This window comes from Physella acuta, unplaced genomic scaffold, assembly GCF_028476545.2.
Source record: "Physella acuta isolate Inbredline_101_S28 unplaced genomic scaffold, ASM2847654v3 ptg001063l, whole genome shotgun sequence".
In the NCBI taxonomy this organism is placed as follows: domain Eukaryota; kingdom Metazoa; phylum Mollusca; class Gastropoda; family Physidae; genus Physella; species Physella acuta.
This window is the reverse complement of record NW_026732580.1, coordinates 613,010-630,306: the sequence shown is the minus strand read 5'-3', so window position 1 is coordinate 630,306 and position 17,297 is coordinate 613,010. Positions and strand designations below refer to the sequence as shown.

Below are 17,297 nucleotides of genomic sequence, written 5' to 3'. Positions count from 1 at the left end.
GCTAATGATGTCTATTATATTTATTTAGATCTAGATTCTAGTAAAACTAGAGAGAGGTGAAAATATGAGAGGGAGTAGAGTTTTGGTGAATGTGAGATTGTGGAGGTAACTGTGGAAGAATGGGTAGAAGTAACAGAGTTAATGAAATGTAAACTACGACTTGGTTCAGATAAGAAAATGAACATTGTTGATTGTTTAGTGTTGTCTACTGACTGGCACAGTCATCTTTCTTATTTAGAGCCTCTGCAAGGTTTTTGTTTTTTAGTCGAGAAGACCTATACAATTTTCTCATCTTCAAAGATTGAAATAGCCAATATAGAAGTTCCATGCAATAACTTTCAATGAAATGTTTCCATTTCTGTATCGAAATCCTTATATGCTGATATCACTAGCCTAACCCTAACAGCGATACCAGCAAAAGATAACAGATGCGAATCTGTATCGCCCTGTAAAAAACGCATCACCATTTACGTCTATGCTGGATAAAGTGTTTTATATAAAATCTATTTATCTCCAGTGAATCGTTCAAGTAGGTCCTATACAAGCAGTCATGTTAAAACTTGACATGGTTGAGATCGTCTGCTCTTCCTTTGAGTGCTGGCTCCACGTGGTTGGGTGGATCCACGTGATTGGGTGGATCCACGTGGTTGGTCACGGCTGGCTGATCGTCTGGTGGGTGCGAGGAGCTGGGGGTGGGGTTGATGCTGGTCTCTGTGCACGTGCTACCCAGTCGAGGACACGCGCATCTTCTGAAGAGGCGGACTCGAATCTTTCGTGTGAAGAAACAGTACATGACGAAGTTAGCGAAGCCTTGGGCGCTGTCTCCGGTACCCTGTGGCGGGGTAACAAAACAACACGTTAGAATATGGCAATCGTCAGGATAGAATACGGCAATCTTCATCCGCGCTAAAACATGTCAGTCTTTGTTACGCTAGAAATAATCTACACCTCTCGTAAGTAAAAGTAATCTTCATACACGCTAAAACTAGTTAGGGCCTATATTTTTTTCTAAGCTAGGGCAAGAACAAAAACGATACGACAAGGTACCTGTAAAACAACGATACGACAAGATACCTGTAAAATAACGATACGACAAGATACATGTAAAACAACGATACGACAAGATACATGTAAAACAACGATACGACAAGATACCTGTAAAATAACGATCCAATCCGAGTCGGACGAGCTGGCATATTCGTGCGCAAAAGTGCCGAGAAGGAATCTGATGGTCCCCCAGATTCTGATGACGATGAAGACGAGGGGTACAAAGGTCAACTTTGTATTGGCCTCCTCCACGTTTCTGTTTGATCGTGACGTCATACCTTGTCGACGCTTTGCCTGAAATTTTCAGTGAAAACCAACTTTAAATCTTTCAAAAGCTCTGGTTAGTTTTCGTTATTTCATATTTTTCTATACTGCACAATATTCTTAATTTTGGGAAGAGTTTCATCTCTCCGCGCCCACCCCCGTAAAACGTCTATATTTTTACTAATGTCCCCCCCCCCCCCCACCCCCACGGAAATTTTAATCCGCCCCCCCCCCTCTCCAAACCGAAAAAAAAACCTCTGGAAGAAACTGATTTTGGGCTTGTGGGGTTGGATGGTAGAGCGCACGACTGCTAACTCGAGAGTCTCGAGTTAGAATCCCGGACTCGACTCCTTGGGAAGTCCTTGAGCCCATTCAACTCTGATAGGTACCTAACTTAGTTAGAAAGTATAGACGGCTGGGCATGGAACCTATGCTTATTCATGTTGTTTATAGGCCGATATTACAGAAACAGATTAAATCTACTCCATCGATCCTCATGGCCCGAAAGGGCAGTAGCGTAGCGAGGGGGGGGGGGGGGGGGGGGGGGTGGGCGGGGGGACGGGACATATGTCCCCGGGCGCCGAGCTTAGGGGGCGCCAAAATGGGTTGGAAAAATAAATTGAAAGGTTGAGGGGGGGGGGGGTAGAAATTGAAAGTTTGGGGGGGGGGTGGGTGCACATCGAAAGTTTGAGGGGGGGTGTGCAAATCGAAATCTCGAGGGGGGGTGCAAATCGAAAAGTTTGTCCCCGGGCGCCGGGAAGGGTCGCTACGCCTCTGCGAAAGGGTAAATACATTCTAAAAAAAGTAATAATACATTTAAGGTAAACAGTACAGTTGAGTGTGTGTGTGTCAGAGAATTAGATGATATTTCTCCAAGATGTCCGCACAAAGGTCTCTGTTTACTCATATGTGTCAATGTTGGGGCTAGAGTGCGTCAACTACTTGTCTGTTTGAACCGGTCTAAAGAGCGTCAACTACTTGCCTGTTTGAACCGGTCTAAAGAGCGTCAACTACTTGCCTGTTTGAACCGGGCTAGAGAGCGTCAACTACTTGCCTGTTTGAACAGCATGACCTTGACAGCCGTGTACAAGCAGACGGTCAAGACGCACGCCCCCACCTCCCACGCCTTGCCCGTGACGAGCATCCAGGCCGTGGCGTGGCGCGTGCTGGGGTCGATCCAGCACCAACTGGCACTGGCCAGACTCTTGTCGTAGCCGAGAACGTCAAGACCGAGGGCAGTCAGGGCTATAGTTGCTGGGGGGGGGGGGGAGACAATAGACAGCCGTTAGTAGTGCGAGTACCCTACTTGGTACAGTGAAAATCCTACTGAGACTAGGTTTGTTACACAAGACGTATTTGAACCATCTTACGACCACTCGTGAATGCCATGGGGCAACGGTAACAATAATAACAAACTGAATCCCCGAATGCTTGGGAGAAATCAAATATGATTTGATTATAAAACAAACATAATTTTCCAAGCACGAGTTTCTTTGGCATATATATATTTATGATTATGAGGAACCAGTATCTGCTGTATTTGTTAAGTCGAGATATTGAATTGGTCTGTGGTGTGGGGGTGGACATTCTGAGGCCTTAACTCCTACAGTAAAGCTTCACACACGACTTAGCATGATAAACACCAACAAACAAATATCTCAGCCTTTACTTGGCAGTCGCCAACAATTAAACCCCCAACAAACTCACCTCCAGCAAACTGACCCCAAGAAAAACCTCAGCCCTTCCTTGGCAGACCCCATCAAGCAAACCCCAACAAACAGACCCCCAGCAAACAGCGCCCAACAAACAAACCCCAACAAACGACTTACTCGGCAGCCCCCAACAAACAACTTACTGGGCAGCCCCCAACAAACAACTTACTGGGCAGCCCCCAACAAACAACTTACTGGGCAGCCCCCAACAAACAACTTACTGGGCAGCCCCCAACAAACAACTTACTCGGCAGCCCCAACAAACAACTTACTCGGCAGCCCCCAACAAACAACTTACTCGGCAGCCCCAACAAACAACTTACTCGGCAGCCCCAACAAACAACTTACTCGGCAGCCCCCAACAAACAACTTACTGGGCAGCCCCCAACAAACAACTTACTGGGCAGCCCCCAACAAACGACGCAGACGACCAGCTGTGACGTCTGACGGCCCTTGTTCATGGCCGGCTGCATCTTGATGAGGATCCAGAAAACAAACCAGGCGATGACCACTGTCCAGAGGAAGGATGCGATGCTGGACATGATGGTCAGGGCGCTGTGAAACTTACAGTAAACCATCTTATAGTCCAGCAGCTCCACGTTGATGTACCTGTCGGGGAGAGTTGTATGGCGACTAGATAGGTGTTTCAGTGGGTCTTTTGCTGGGATCAGGGAGAGTTGTATGGCGACTAGACACGTGGTTCATGGGGGTCTTTTGGTGGGATCAGGGAGAGTTGTATGGCGACTAGACACGTGTTTCAGGGGTTTTTTGGTGGGATCAGGGAGAGTTGTATGGCGACTAGACACGTGGTTCATGGGGGGTCTTTTGGTGGGATCAGGGAGAGTTGTATGGCGACTAGACACGTGGTTCATGGGGGTCTTTTGGTGGGATCAGGGAGAGTTGTATGGCGACTAGACACGTGGTTCATGGGGGTCTTTTGGTGGTGTCACAGACTGTATTATTATGTATCTTTATTATATTGTGTTTTGCATGAATGAAGAGTACCTGGCTAGCGGAAGGACTGTCTGAGCGATCGTCATGTGTTTTTCCGTGTTTTGGGTGAGATCGCTCATTGACGTAAGGGGAGAGAAAGTGGTGAATAAAAGGGAGAGCGAAAGGTGAACGGGTGTTGTGTGCTAGGACTTGGGACTGGAACAATGGCAGTAAATGTAAGATGTCTCCATGACTTGGAGTCGTGATTATTATTTGTACCTATATCAGTTGATCTTCAAATATGGATGTACCACGGATTTATCTGTACATAGTGTAAATAAAGTTGTCATTTGAAGTTGCCACTGATACTCGTGTTCCTGTATGAAAGCTAACCCACAACAACAAAGAATACATGTTGTTACATATGGTGTCAGAAGTGGAGGCAATAAAGTGATGTTGCTACATTGTATTACTGTTACTTATGATGTCACAAGTGGTTGAAGAATTGGTGCTACATATGTCAGAAATGGAGATATTACAGTCTGTGGTCTTCCACTGTTTACCAAGTACGTCAAGTTCTTGAAAGTCATCTATCTACACTCAAGTCAGAAGGGTTGCTGTAGTCAAGTCAGACGTTTTGTTCAAGTCAAGTCATCAACGTGATAATTTTTATCACCTTATTTCGATATTGTCTCACCAATGTCGAGTAAATATCGTCTGTGTGTTTTTTCTGTTTGGATTTAGCCGATCAAATCTTAGTGTTTCTTTTCTACTGTTTGGATTTAGCTGTTCCAGTTTTTTCTATATGGATTAGCTGTTCAAGTTTTTCTACTGTTTGGATTTAACAGATCAAGTTTATTTTTGTAACTGTTCCTAAACTGTTCCTAAAGATGTCTTATCTAAAACTGGACTAATTTCTACTCTGTAACAGGCTACTAGAACTATTTTGAATTTTTTCAACTTTTTGGAATCAACAAAGTGAACTATTTTTGTACTATATATGTACTATGAACTTTTCTTGGATTACTAGATGTCTCTAATCAACTGAACAAAGCCAGAATACAAGAAAGGGTATTGTAAATTAATTAACATTTATCTATTGTCAACTAATGAATTCATATTTTATGTCATAGAAAATATATCAAAATGTCATGTTTTGAAGAATATCTAGCACTAGCGAGGGCGCAAGGCATTAAGAAGATGAATAAGCAGATAGCCTGGGCAACCAATCGACTTGAAAAAGACATAGAAGAAGCAAAAGAAGCATGGGACGAAGTACCAGAACAACCCCGACGAGCTCATGGAAATGTATTGAGAGAACTAGATGATATGATAGAAATAGTGTGTAATAGATCAAGAGCTATTACAGACATGCATAAAGAAGAAGACATTTCAGAATTAGATAAAGTAGAAGAGACTGTACAACCAAAAGGAAAGCGGAAAAAAAGAAACAGAAAACAGAGAGCAGATAAAAGGGCTGAAACTATGGAAAAACAAGTTGGCCTACATGAACTAGCATATGAACAAGAACTATTAGAAATGAAAGCTATAACAGACACAAATGAACCAAAATTAGAAAGTGAACAGACAGAATTTAAAGCAGAACTTGAAGAAGTAAATATTGGCAACCTTTGGAATGAAGAACAGAGTAACATAGTCCAGGAAGAATTGAAACCCAAGGATAAAACAGAGGGTGAACTTAATAATGATTTAAAGGTGACAGATACATTAGAATGTCTTAAGATTGACTCTTTATTAAATGATACGCAGGTACACGAGAATATTATTGAAAGTTGTATCACAAGTCCATCAGAGAATGGCAGTCAAAATGATTTAATAAGCCCATCAGTGAATGGCAGTGATGATTTAATAAGTCCATCGGAGAATGGCAGGAATCATGATAAACTAATGATGATTAATGAATCAGTGAACTTAATAAGCCACAATGAAGAGAACGTACCAATTGAAGATTTACTTCGAAAATTGGAGTCAAACTATAAAGAAGATATACTAGAACTCAAGGATAAATTTAACAAAGAAATGGAGAAATTAACCCAGAAATTTATGTGTGAACTAGAATCAATAAAGAAGCACAAGGAAGTTAAGAAAGATGAAAAAATATCTACAAACTACAATGTTAATAAAAATGCACAGAATGAAAGTAAAAGAAATGTAGCAAACTTTGAATACAGTCACCATGTTAATAAGAATGTCATTAATGTCATTAATGCACAGAATGAAAGAAAAAGAAATTTAGCAAACTATGAATACAGTCACCATGTTTATAAGAAGCCAAAATCTAGATGTTTTTACTGCGGAAAAATAGGTCATTACCAAAATCAATGTTGGCATAGGTTGGCAAATCAGAGAAGAAACAATTATTATGTACAAAGAAAGTCATGTGAAAAATACAGTAAGTTAAGAAATAAGGTATCAAGTTCTAATGGAAGTTACCGACGCAACACATATTATGAGAGGCCAAAGCAATGCCATAATATTTATATTGAGTTGGTTGATGAACCAAACGAACGTACACAAAGCAAGATAACAACTGACGTTGTTCAGAAACCAGAAGAGAATATTAAAACAAATGAAGTAACACAAGTTACACGAATTCTAGGAAATAATTATGGTAACAAAGCTAAAAGATACACATACAATTTGAGGGAGAGATGGCATACAGGTCATCGTCAACTGCACGAGAACGATTACTCATGCTATAAAGGATGCTAAGATTAAATTATCAATTGACAGTTTATTAATATTATACAGTCTGTAACTGTAATATATAAATATCAAATAATGTGTTTGAGTAAACATAAATTGTGTACTATATCTAAAGAATGTAAACTGTATTATGTTAAACCTATTCTATACTATTAATTAACAGTGAATAAAGTAAATCAAGTAAAAGTTAGACTATTTATTCCGCATAACAATAAGACGGAAGTCTCAATGATGAATTGTGTATTAGTCGATACCTGTGTAAGTCAAGAATGTTGTGTTGTGACCTAGATATGACTGAAATGGGTCGACTAGGGGAGACAATAAGGTATATGACTTATGTGTAGTAATAACATGCCTTGATGATAAGGAAGTTTTTTACTACATAGGATATAATTATTTAATTCATGAGTTGAATTAAGTCTTTGATAATTTCAACTATGTATTATAGTTTGGTAATTCACTAAACTCATTTGTCTTGTTTATACAATTACTTGGTAATTGAAATGTTTTTCTTTCTCATATTTGAATACATTACACATAATGCTTGTGCATTAGTCTACAAAGAATGTATTTTTCCATGTTTTTTTGAGATGTATAAAAATTTTGTTGTCTGGCACATGATCCTGCCCTACCAATATTGTATTTATAAATTTTGTTACACAAAATTTTATTCGAAGGGGGGACGTGTCACAGACTGTATTATTATGTATCTTTATTATATTGTGTTTTGCATGAATGAAGAGTACCTGGCTAGCGGAAGGACTGTCTGAGCGATCGTCATGTGTTTTTCCGTGTTTTGGGTGAGATCGCTCATTGACGTAAGGGGAGAGAAAGTGGTGAATAAAAGGGAGAGCGAAAGGTGAACGGGTGTTGTGTGCTAGGACTTGGGACTGGAACAATGGCAGTAAATGTAAGATGTCTCCATGACTTGGAGTCGTGATTATTATTTGTACCTATATCAGTTGATCTTCAAATATGGATGTACCACGGATTTATCTGTACATAGTGTAAATAAAGTTGTCATTTGAAGTTGCCACTGATACTCGTGTTCCTGTATGAAAGCTAACCCACAACAACAAAGAATACATGTTGTTACAGGTGGGATCAGGGAGAGTTTTATGGCGACTAGACACGTGGTTCATGGGGGTCTTTTGGTGGGATCAGGGAGAGTTGTATGGCGACTAGACACGTGGTTCATGGGGGTCTTTTGGTGGGATCAGGGAGAGTTGTATGGCGACTAGACACGTGGTTCATGGGGGGTCTTTTGGTGGGATCAGGGAGAGTTGTATGGCGACTAGATACGTGGTTCATGGGGGTCTTTTGGTGGGATCAGGGAGAGTTGTATGGCGACTAGACACGTGGTTCATGGGGGTCTTTTGGTGGGATCAGGGAGAGTTGTATGGCGACTAGACACGTGGTTCATGGGGGTCTTTTGGTGGGATCAGGGAGAGTTTTATGGCGACTAGACACGTGGTTCATGGGGGTCTTTTGGTGGGATCAGGGAGAGTTGTATGGCGACTAGACACGTGGTTCATGGGGGGTCTTTTGGTGGGATCAGGGAGAGTTGTATGGCGACTAGACACGTGGTTCATGGGGGTCTTTTGGTGGGATCAGGGAGAGTTGTATGGCGACTAGACACGTGGTTCATGGGGGTCTTTTGGTGGGATCAGGGAGAGTTGTATGGCGACTAGACACGTGGTTCATGGGGGTCTTTTGGTGGGATCAGGGAGAGTTTTATGGCGACTAGACACGTGGTTCATGGGGGTCTTTTGGTGGGATCAGGGAGAGTTGTATGGCGACTAGACACGTGGTTCATGGGGAGTCTTTTGGTGGGATCAGGGAGAGTTGTATGGCGACTAGACACGTGGTTCATGGGGGTCTTTTGGTGGGATCAGGGAGAGTTGTATGGCGACTAGACACGTGGTTCATGGGGGTCTTTTGGTGGGATCAGGGAGAGTTGTATGGCGACTAGACACGTGGTTCATGGGGGTCTTTTGGTGGGATCAGGGAGAGTTTTATGGCGACTAGACACGTGGTTCATGGGGGTCTTTTGGTGGGATCAGGGAGAGTTGTATGGCGACTAGACACGTGGTTCATGGGGGGTCTTTTGGTGGGATCAGGGAGAGTTGTATGGCGACTAGACACGTGGTTCATGGGGGTCTTTTGGTGGGATCAGGGAGAGTTGTATGGCGACTAGACACGTGGTTCATGGGGGTCTTTTGGTGGGATCAGGGAGAGTTTTATGGCGACTAGACACGTGGTTCATGGGGGTCTTTTGGTGGGATCAGGGAGAGTTTTATGGCGACTAGACACGTGGTTCATGGGGGTCTTTTGGTGGGATCAGGGAGAGTTGTATGGCGACTAGACACGTGGTTCATGGGGGTCTTTTGGTGGGATCAGGGAGAGTTGTATGGCGACTAGACACGTGGTTCATGGGGGTCTTTTGGTGGGATCAGGGAGAGTTGTATGGCGACTAGACACGTGTTTCAGTGGGTCTTTTGGTGGGATCAGCTGGACATTTCTATTGGCGTCTGATCGTTTTCTTTAGTTAATTTAAACTTTGTTCCATTTACTTAAGAAAATCTCTTGATACTGTTAATCTTTAGTTTGACAACTTAATTTTTTTTTGTTTAACAGAAGTTAAATTTTTTTTCTTTGACTAATTTTTTTTTTCTTTGACTAATTTATTTTTTTCTTTCACTAATTAAATTTTTTCGTTTGACTTATTTAATTTTTTCGTTTGACTAATTTCATTTGACATTTGCTTGACTAATAAGTCCAGGACTTACCACGTGACTCCCATCAAGTTCCCCAGGGCCGTGAGCAGGTCCGCCACTGTGAGGTGGACCAGCATGGTCCGGCCAGCGGTCCGCAGGTCAGCGTACACCCAGTGGACCAACAGGATGACCAGAGAGCCCAGGATGGACATCATTGACATCAGCAAGGTCAGCGTGACATACGCGATGTCCAGCGCTGACATCTGAATACCAGGTCTGGTGGTGTTGTAGAGCCAGACACCTGGTGGTGTGCTGGTGTTGAACATGGCTTGACCTGTCCAGTTCATAGTGTGGTCTCAGTGCGTATCCCTAGTATCTATACCACGTGACTGAGGTTAGTTTACCCTGTCACCATGTCTTTTCTCTGTGAAGGACACGATTGTGTTATTTTAATTCCACCCACTACTTGCAATGTCCGTTTACAATATTCACTTTTTCACGTTTAATTCTCAATGTCAACTGACGGTTTTATTTATTAACTATTGACAAAAAATACTGACATTGCCATATCACACTTTGGATTCACAATGTTGTTCATTTAACTTTTGCCATTTTGAAATAATCGTTGAGTCTCGGTAGTTGCAGCGACCCGGCCAATCCTTAAATACCGTCTGCATGTCGGTCCTAAAAGGCCGGAAGTCATCAGTGCCGGCTGATGTAGAGTTGATGTAGGAAGAGACCTGAACATGCCACAGCGAGGCTAGTCCTGGCTCGTTGTGTTTGATATCAGAAACAGGATATGCGCATCAAGGCAGACGTTGCTATGAACAAATAAAACAGATATTGATTGACTTCCAATATCAATTTGTTTGGGTTTTTTTTTTTCGAAGGTCATTGCATGAATTTGTGCCGTTATTACCCATTTTACTAATTTTTACATTACGGGAAGCATTTTACTTTTAAAACAAAAAAAAAAAAATTGTAATGGCTGGTTGCATGCAGTGTTTTTTTTTAATTATTGGGCGCCCTGTATTGACTGGTGTATTTGTCATCAAATTAAAAACAAATTTCGCATTTTTATCCGATATTAGTAATTTATTCATTTTCATAACGTGATTAATTTCTGTGGACCTAATAAAATTAACCATACGTTTTAGTCTTGGTCTTAACTCAAACACAAGTCTTATGACTCAATGTTTGGACTACTTTCTTGCCAATCAATGTCAACCCTCTAGACCTATTTTTACATTTTTAAAAACTTCCTGGAAAAATAAAATGTCGCCTCTACAGATCGAAATCTTGATTATATCTGCTTTTATCTCGCGTTAATTATTTATAGCTTGGGAAACCATCAATGAAGTCTGAATTTCTCTTCTTTTTAACAACCGCGTTTTAATTAAAAGGCGAAATAAATATTTGACAAAGGATTACCAGATCGTAATCAAAACACGAGCATCGATACCACGCGCATGACAGGGCGTTCTATCTCATCCGATTAGCTATTACACAATGTGTTGTTTACATAAGGGGGGGGGGGGGGCGTTATTGGCAGAATTTTTTAAAATAATTGAAAAGGTGACGTGTTTGTCTAGTAATCGGGTCATCTAAGATGCCTCATTTCCGTTAAAAAAAAAAGGGAGGTGAAAGGTTCAAGAAAGACCGATCGTCTTCACCATGCACAAATACAGTTTAACGCTAGCTAGTGTTAAGTTAAAGTACATCATTACATTGAAGTACCGGGCCAATACGATACATCAAATTACTCTTTTTAATCATTTGTTATATGGATATTAAAAAGAAATCACCGAATTATTTTTATCATAAATAAAATCCAAAGCAAACTATTTGACTACTCCGTTTCAATATAAATGCAATATAGCGTCTGTGTGAGTTTTTAAGTAGGCCTTTATTTCCCAATACATAATCTATCAGACAACGAAGAAGCTGCTTTACACATACCTCGTTCATTGATTCTGTCCCCGCTAATTATGTAATTATTTTTTTCCCAACACCAAAACAAAGTATTAAAAAGTAAATTCTTTTCCATTAATGCAGGGGTCTCCAAACTACGGCCCGCGGGCCGGATGCGGCCCGCGAGGTCCTCTTCTCCGGCCCGCGGAGATCTTTTTGTCCACGGAAAAGATTTTTGTTGGAGGTGGCTGAGGAACTTTGCCAAGAAAATTCAAAACAATTTGAAAATGTAGCTTTGGGTGCAACTAACATTGCCCGCCGAGTTGCAGACATTGTTAAAAACATCGTGACTCAAATAGCGAAAAATGCAAGCAAGTTACGCCATTTTTCAATTGCAATGGATGAGTCGCTGGACAGCTGTTCCACCTCTCAACTGCTTGTGTTTATTAGAGGTGTGAATGAAGACATGAATATTACACAAGAGCTGGCTTCCCTACACAACATATATGCCACTTTTACAGGAGAGGATATATTCAATGAGTTAAAAAAAAATGCTGATTATAACATGGACTGGACTAACCTCATCTGAATGTGGATGGAGAAAGTACATGAGTGGCATAAAGAAAGGCTTGGTTAGACAAGCGAATGAGAAAAATATTTTACAACCAATGTTCCTGCACTGTATTATTCACCAGCAAGCTTTGTTTGCTAAATATATGGACATTAGCAGTGTACTGAATCCTGTGTTTAAGATTGTGAATTTAATAAATTCCTCATGGGCTCTACCATAGATAGTTCAGAGTCATGTTGAAAGATACAAACACAAAAACGCAGAATTTACCATATTATACAACAGTAAGATGGCTAAATTGTGGGAAAGTTCTGAGCAGAGTATTTAAGTTAAGCAAGGAAATAGGTGACTTATTGAAAAGTAAAGGCAAGTCACAGCCATTAATGTCTGATGAAGAGTGGATATGGAAATTGACATTTGCTGCAGACATAACTAGTCATAACTAGTCATTTAAATTTTCTGAACCTAAAACTACAATGAAAGTAAAATCTAGTTTCTGTTCTATACACCCACATAAAGGCCTTCATATCCAAATTGGTCTTGTTTTTAGAACAAGTTCAGGCCAACAACTTGACGAACTTTCAGCAGTGCAAGGTCTTTACGGCTGAAGAAATAGCTGAGTCATTTGCTTGTGAGATCAACAAGGACCTCCAGCTGCAGTTTCAGTGGCGGTTTTCTGACTTGGATTCAATGGCAGAAGAAGTGAGACGGATTCAAAACCCATTTGAAGCAAATGTGGCTAGTTTTCCAGATGAACTGCAGCTGGAGGTCATTGAATTGCAAGCAAATGACCTCCTTAAAGACAAGTTTAAAGAAGGGCGGGTGGGTTTTTATAAGGTTTTTTTATGTTTTTTTGACAAAGGAAGACTTTCCTAATATTAAAACTTTTGCATAAAAGCACCTTTCAAATTTCGGAACAACATTTTCAAGAATGAAATACGTAAACAACAATTTGAGAACAAACTTGGACCTCGAGTGTGTTGCCGGCCCCCAACAGTGTTTCGTTCAGAAATGTATATATATTTCTATAAAAATTTAAAAAATTTACTTCGTTGGGGGGGGGGGGGGGTAGACTTTCTTTGGTGGGGGGGGGGGGGGAGATTCGCCAACTCGGAGAAATTCCTAGAAGAAACTCTGGCCCCCGAACTGATATTATATAGTTAATGCGGCCCTCGGGCTAAAAAGTTTGGAGACCCCTGCATTAATGCAATGGTTTTATAAAGGGAAGTAATTGTGTTTTCCTAATTTATCAAAGGGAAGTAAGTGCTATAGGACTAAATAAAGACATAATTAGAATGTTTGTAAAAGATATTTTTTTAAAAACTTGTGTTTAATGAACATGCCGAAAATTATTACTTTCAGTTTGATAAATGAAAATTATATCCCAAAACTTTCAATATTTATTTTTTAACTCATAAATTTAGACCATAAGGACTTTAATTATCTAACACTTAAATCCATGGAAGATCCACGACAAACATGTGTTACATACAGAATTGAGCTTTATATATTAGATTTAGACCCCATTGCTTGCTTGTATAGAATAATGGGGCTTACATCTGTTACATTGAAAGGATTTAACTTTGTGACGTCGTTTTATGGAGGGGGTGCCTTAGTAATGATAGAAGGAAGGTTGAAATCTTGTGGCGTCGTGTTGTAAAATACAGGCAATATTTTTTTTAAAGAAGCAGACAACCTACCATTTGAAATTTGTATTTAGCTATCCCAGCAGGCCTTTAATTGAAATATCAGCTGAGATAACATCCATTTTATACGTGCCAAAAATTAATTGAAAAACATCCATTTAATATACGACTAAAATTAGCTGAGAAAACATCCATTCAATACAAGCACAAAATTAATTGAAAAACATCCATTTTATACAAGCCAAAAATCAGCTGAGAAAACACCCATTCAATACAAGCCCAAAATTAGCTTTAAAAAAACAAAATCCGTTTATACTAATGCCCTGGTTAGAAGCATCCAAGAAAACTTTTCTGAACAGCTAAAAAAACGAGAAACGATCCTAACACTTCATCAGTCACGATCAACTCCAGCAAGAATCAAGTATAAAACCCATGTCCAGTTCTTATTTAAACCATCATGAAAGTATCGATATCTTCTATGTTCTTGTCAACAAAAACAATGATAGTATCGATACCTTCTGTCTTTGGCGAACTGAGAATATCGATATCTTCTGTGTCCCTGGCAACGTGCTTTTGTTTGGCGACATCTTACTGATAATCTGAAGAAAGTAAACACAGGTTCGCTCCCTTCTCTCAACAAGGTCATGTCAAAAACTGAGCATGATCGTTGTAATTGTAGTCGTGCACCAACCCACCCTGCCCCGGCTCTACTTCATCATTCAGAGGCGTAGCGACCCATTCCAAAATAGTTAGGTTCATGTTTATAATCCATCGCTACTTTACAATCTTGAATGTAATACATTATAATTTATATAGTTAATTCATAAGTTTCGTCAAACAATGTCACAAAATTAGCAGAAGTCGGTTTGTATCGTGATCATAAGCCATGACCGGAGATATATCACTTCGTTATCAGCCCCTAGCAAAGTGCTAAGTAGCACCAAACTTGATGGAGGCGTTAAATAAAGTTTTGAGTTACACAGGACCAGACATGTCTAGAAAAGACAATTCCTGCACAGATCGTATCAGCACTCAAAGAATTATCAGAGCTGGAAATAGAACACTTCACTAGGCATTTGATAGTGAAGTATTGCAGCCTATGAAGCACTATGAAATCATACATACATTGTTTCTCAATTACTCAATAACTAGTCAATAACTAAACTAGAATTCAGAATTCTATGTGATATACAACAGCAAATTATTGTTATCAGAAGTACAAGTGAGGCAAGGTGCTATCACCGTTGATATTTTACTTGCAGTTGATTGGATTAGGAAACAAACGAACAGGAATCCAATAACACAACAACTTGAATACTTGGATTTCACAGATGACCTATGCCTGCTATCACACTCACAGTCACAATAAATGCCGAACTAAAAACAAGTGTAGGCCTACTGGCTGAAAAAGCATCAGGTCTAAATATGTTAAAATATTAAACAAAAAAAAACATGTGTTTAAAAAAACCCAAAGATAAATGAAATAAGACTAGAAGAAGTGTCAAATGATGGCGACACCAACCAAGATGTTCAGGTTGTGTCTGCAAGAAATTGTCTTAACAGGCTAATCGTCATCAGCTTTTCTCGTTCGTGTGGTCAGCACTATGTCCAGCAGCCTTAGTTTCCCAAACGTTGATCAGGTATCAGCCTGAGCTGGGTGGACAGTGAGGTCATACAGACTAGAGCCCTGGATCCGAACTCGTGACTTTTGGGTTAGGGTCATAAGATCAACCATCCAACCACGCTAAAGCCTGTGTGGAATTGAAATGCATTGTAAATAAACAATAAACTCAGAATCTTTACTACAAATGTGAAGTCCACAGAGACAGGTCTTTAAGTACAAGACAAAGTTTCGAATCTCCGCTTCTGGTAACAGACCACCACCAATTCAGAACAAAAATGAGAAAAAGTAAACAGGGGTAAATAGGGAGCACTCTCAGAACGACATTTAATTACGCGACGACTAGACAGGCTCACGCAGATCTGCAGGAAAACATAAAAGGAGGGGAGACCAACAATGTCATGAATGGATCTTTTGAAAGGGAGGTGGGGGAGGCTGAATTCTCATGGCTACAAAACAAATCTTTTTCGGTGTGTTGCCTCGGGCTCTATGCTCCGTGTGGTACCGTAGTTAGGTTGATTGTTTGTTGTGTTGTGGGTAGGTTGATCGTGTTGTACTGTGGGTTGGTTGATAGTTGTGTTGTACCGTGGGTTGGTTGATCGTGTTGTACCGTGGGTAGGTTGATCGTATTGTACCGTGGGTAGGTTGATCGTGTTGTATCGTGGGTAGGTTGATCGTGTTGTACCGTGGGTAGGTTGATCGTGTTGTACCGTGGGTAGGTTGATCGTGTTGTACCGTGGTTAAGTTGATCGTGTTGTACCGTGGTTAGGTTGATCGTGATGTACCGTGGTTAGGTTGATCGTGTTGTACTGTGGGTTGGTTGATCGTGTTGTACCGTGGGTAGGTTGATTGTTGTGTTGTACCGTGGGTAGGTTGATCGTGTTGTACCGGGGGTAGGTTGATCGTGTTGTACCGTGGGTAGGTTGATTGTGTTGTACCGTGGTTAGGTCGATCGTGTTGTACTGTGGTTTGATTGTTGTGTTGTACCGTGGGTTGGTTGATCGTGTTGTGCCGTGGTTAGGTTGATCGTGTTGTACCGTGGGTAGGTTGATAGTGTTGTACCGTGGGTAGGTTGATTGTTGTGTTGTACCGTGGGTAGGTTGATTGTGTTGTACCGTGGGTAGGTTGATCGTGTTGTACCGTGGTTAGGTTGATCGTGTTGTACCCTGGGTAGGTTGATCGTGTTGTACCGTGGGTAGGTTGATAGTTGTGTTGTACTGTGGGTAGGTTGATCGTGTTGTACCGTGGGTAGGTTGATAGTTGTATTGTACCGTGGTTAGGTTGATCGTGTTCTACCGTGGGTAGGTTGATCGTGTTGTTCATAAAAGAAACAAGCGCGTCGGTTGTTTTTTTTGATTTTTTTTTGTTTCGAGGTCCAAAATCATACACTTTCTCATATTTATAAATATCTAGATACACCTAGATATTTTTAAAGATTATTATAATTTTAAATATTGCCTGTTTCGTAAAGGGTCGATACTTTTGATGAACTAGAAAAGAAAAATAATTACATTGTTATTTCCCTTAGACTGATATTTCTTTTTCCATAAACTATTTCTTCTACTTGTTAAAGTTCATTACAAGATACTCGTATTTTATTTATTTTCGTTAAAACATATAGGCTTATCCAACGATTTTTAAATTGTATCTTTTATTTTACCCTTTATTTAATTTCTACAAAAGAAATGAAAATTTGATAATTCTTAAAACATGATAGAAATAAGGGAGGTAACTCTAGACTGACTTAATTAAAGCAACATAGTTTACCTTATTTCCCATCTAACAAAATAAAACAAGACCACTTCAAGTGGTGAAATGAGTTGGTCTTGTTATATATATATATATATGGAACATAATTATTTATTCTACTTCATTCACAGGAAAGGGGGGCAGTAAATGTGCTCCAGGAGCTTGGGACAGTGTCACTCTGGAGAGATGCCTAAAAGAAACAAATTAAATATATTTCTCCATTTAATGCAGCATAAAGTAACAGACCTTTAATTCCCTGCAAATACAACTGCTAATGGTGCTATGGTTAAACTTCTTTACTGTATTGTCAGCAACTGCTATCTAACAGATCAATGTTATAATGATCACTAAATATTTTTATGGCAACACTTTACATGTTAATTAGTGCAGGAAGCTAGT

General features: G+C 40.2%; 1 protein-coding gene across 1 annotated transcript; it reads right to left on the bottom strand.

The window, feature by feature from the left end:
* Positions 1-553: 553 nt before the first annotated feature.
* LOC131955312 (G-protein coupled receptor 157) lies at positions 554-9,663 on the bottom strand. Its single transcript, XM_059319394.1, has 5 exons — positions 9,473-9,663; positions 3,424-3,632; positions 2,366-2,565; positions 1,156-1,341; positions 554-832 (listed from the first exon to the last, which is right to left on the bottom strand). The coding sequence occupies exons 1-5, from the start codon at positions 9,661-9,663 to the stop codon at positions 554-556; spliced, it is 1,065 nt and encodes a 354-aa protein (XP_059175377.1).
* Between the last annotated feature and the right edge of the window lie 7,634 nt (positions 9,664-17,297).